General features: G+C 52.3%; 1 protein-coding gene across 1 annotated transcript; it reads left to right on the forward strand.

Annotated features, from left to right (window-relative positions):
• The first annotated feature begins 283 nt into the window (after positions 1-283).
• On the forward strand, positions 284-2,160 carry LOC309485504 (uncharacterized protein). The gene is made up of 2 exons (XM_082152365.1): positions 284-329; positions 367-2,160. Exon 2 carries the CDS (start codon positions 560-562, stop codon positions 1,817-1,819), a length of 1,260 nt encoding a protein of 419 aa, XP_082008491.1. The 5' UTR covers positions 284-329; positions 367-559; the 3' UTR covers positions 1,820-2,160.
• The last annotated feature ends 1,398 nt before the right edge of the window (positions 2,161-3,558 follow it).

The following is a 3,558-nucleotide window of genomic DNA, read 5'->3' on the forward strand; positions in this document are numbered from 1 at the left end:
TCTGAAACCTTGGAAAGCAAACGACTGGTACCAATCAGGTGTAAGCCTGGGGACTTCCTCGAGTGTGAAGGTAGTGTCTACGGACGCATCCACCTCGGGATGGGGAGCGCTGCTCGAGGGCAGACCGTTCTTCGGCCAATGGTCAGAACGGGAGAAGCTTCTACACATAAACTGCCTCGAAATGCTGGCAGTAGACAACGCGTTTTTGTCCCCACATACGAGGACACCACGTCCTGGTCCGCTCGGACAACATGTCAGTGGTGTCCTACATAAATCGCCAGGGCGGCCTCAGGTCCCGAAACCTGCACAGGCTGACAGAACGCCTCCTGGTGTGGGCTCAGCGCAACCTGCTCTCGCTGAGAGCAGCGCATGTGCCAGGGCTCCTAAACGTAGGACCGGACAGACTGTCCAGGAACAATGTTCCGACAGGCGAGTGGTCTCTACACCCACAGACAGTCCCGCTGCTGTGGAAGAAATTCGGCAGAGCGGAAGTAGACCTGTTCGCGTCTCAAGAAAACGCTCACTGTCTGGAATTTTTCTCCAAGAGCAGGGCTCATGTATGGCCCCGCCGCCCGCTCTATGCCTTTCCTCCCGTCTCTATCCTGCCTCAGGTGATAGAACGGATCAGGGAAGAAGGATGCTCAGTGCTACTCGTAGCGCCGTACTGGAAAAACCAACCCTGGTTCCCAGTTCTGATGCAGCTAGCGAGCACTGCCCCATGGCTAGTGCCAGTGAGGAGGGACCTCCTCTCTCAGGCCAAGGGCTCGATTTGGCATCCGCGCCTAGAGCTGTGGTCCCTTCATGTTTGGGCCTTCAACGGGTACCCGCTGACCTCCCAAGCGGAGTGTTAAACACGATCACGCAGGCTAGAGCTCCGTCTACGCGACGTCTCTATTCCTCGAAATGGTCAGTGTTCTCCAGCTGGTGCACAGCTTGTGGCGTGTCGCCCCCAGACTGTGGGGTGACGGAGGTTCTCTCCTTCCTACAAGAGCTGTTGGACAAGGGCAGGTCCCCTTCCACGCTCAAAGTTTATGTGGCGGCCATAGCAGCATTCTCAAAAACAACGCTTGGTCAGTCAATAGGAAGGAACGATTTAGTCATCCGCTTCCTTAGAGGAACTAAGAGACTGAATCCTCCCAGACCTCCCTCAGTCCCCGTATGGGACCTTTCTACGGTACTGGAGGCCATGAAAGGTGACCCATTCGAGCCTTTACAGACGATTGATCTTAAACACCTGTCTTTCAAGGCAGTGTTTCTTCTGGCTCTCGCTTCAGTGAAGCGCATAGGGGACTTACACGCGCTCTCAGTGAGCGCGACGTGCATGGAGTTTGGGCCTAATGACTCAAGAGTTATACTCAAACCTAAGCACGGTTATGTTCCAAAATCCCTCAACACACCATTTAGGGCGCAGGTAATTTCCCTGTCAGCCCTACCGGTCTCTGACGAGGAAGGAGACGCGAGCTTCCTTTGTCCAGTCAGGGCATTAAGAGCTTATGTGTCTCGCTCATCTGTCTTCAGACAGACGGAGCAGCTCTTTGTTTCGTTCAGCGGACGTTCCAAGGGACTAGCCGCGTCGAAACAGAGCCTATCCAGATGGATAGTTGACGCCATTGCGCTGGTGTACACTTCCAAGGGTATGCAGTGCCCGTTGGGTGTCAGAGCGCACTCCACGAGAAGCATGGCTTCATCGTGGGCCTGGTCAAGTGGGACTGACTTGCAAGATATATGTATGGCGGCAGGCTGGGCCTCCCCGTCTACATTTATAAGGTTTTATAACCTAGAGGTTCCCGCCTTACAGGCCAGGCTGTTGTCGGTCTAAATATACCAGTACTGTCTGTTCTGATGCTATCAGTTCAGAATACTGTGTCTGCTGAGCACTGCTCGATGAGCACTGCTCGCTGATCGACCGCAAAATGCTTATGGGCAAATGAATAAGACCCACAATTTTCCATCAGTTCAGGCCGTACTCCGCCCTGTCTGTATGATGTAATTTGCGTCTGAGGGACGCTGCTATATGTGGAAGAGCGCGGCTCCGCCCCTCCCTCGTCCCGGACTCCCTGTGAGTTCCCCTGGTGATTATGCACTATATGAACCCTGGGCTTTCGCCCTTGGGTCTTTGGTGTCAGATCCCAGCACGCACGGCGTTTTACATTGGGTCCCCTAGCGTAAGATACTTACGCAGTATGAGAGACCTCTCGTAAGAGAACGTACTCAGTTACTCACGTAACCTCGGTTCTCTCTAGAAGTGGGAACAAGTACTGCGTATCTTGCCGTGCATACACATGCTCTGGTTAGCTTCGGCGATGAAAAACCAGATATCAGCTGCCTGCGAGCTGGATTTATAGGCCTAAGCCACGCCCGTTTCGGAGGGACGTGACCCAGTGGGCGCGAAGCACCCTCATTGGGTCTGACGTCACGCTAGGCCTCGCTCGATAGGCTGCTGCAGTTGCCGCAGAACAGCCAATAGGCACACGAGCCGTCTTGCCTATGTCTGTATGCTGCCGCAACGCGTTTTACAATAATAAAAAATTAAGGATCATTTTTTGGCTTCAATATCTCGCAGGAAAAGGGATTTTCCCCTAGCGTAAGATACTTACGCAGTACTCGTTCCCTCTTCTAGAGAGAACCGAGGTTACGTTAGTAACCGAGTACGTTTTAACTTTTATAATTTATGGGATTGTGTGTGAGCATTAGCCCACGTAGGAGGGGACGTTCTCGCGACCTTGTGCAACGTTCCCTAAAAGTTCTCTAAAGGTTGCAAACCTTTACAGAACATTAGGGACGTTCATAGAACGTCCTCTTTTGGTTATGAAAGTGCTGCAGTTCAAGGTTCCTTATATGACTTTAGGGGGGCATTCTATTTGGGGTATTTTATGGTCACATAGCAAACGTTACAAAGAGGACATTCAGGACGTTAACAGAACGTTCTCGCATGGTCCTCTGTTGGTCATATAATAACCAGCAGCCAGCAGCCATATAAGCCAGCAGCCATATCACCCTGTAACCTAAGACTGGTTGCCCACTGAAGCTAAGCAGGGCTGAGTCTGGTTAGTACCTGGATGGGAGATCTCCTAAGAAAACCAGGTTGCTGCTGGAAGAGGTGTTAGTGAGGCCAGCAGGGGGTGCTCACCCTGTGGTCTGTGTGGGTCCTAACGCCCCAGTGTAGTGACGGGGACACTATACTGTCAAAGAGCACCGTCCTTCGGATGAGACGTAAAACCGAGGTCCTGACTCTCTGTGGTCATTAAAAATCCCATAGCACTTCTCGTAAAGAGTAGGGGTGTAACCCCGGTGTCCTGGCCACATTCCACCCATTGGCCCTTACCAATCATGGCCTCCTAATAATCCCCTTACATTGAATTGGCTCTATCACTCTCTCTCCTCTCTCCACCTATAGCTGGTGTGTGGTGAGCGCACTGGCGCCGTTGTACTGTGGCTGCCGTCGCATCATCCAAATGGATGCTGCACACTGGTGGTGGTTGAGGAGAGATCCCCTGATATGATTGTAAAGCGCTTTGGGTGTACAGTAGTGCACATGAAAGCGCTATATAAATGCCT

Source organism: Leuciscus leuciscus (genome assembly GCF_965113295.1).
Source record: "Leuciscus leuciscus genome assembly, chromosome: 21".
In the NCBI taxonomy this organism is placed as follows: Eukaryota; Metazoa; Chordata; class Actinopteri; order Cypriniformes; family Leuciscidae; genus Leuciscus; species Leuciscus leuciscus.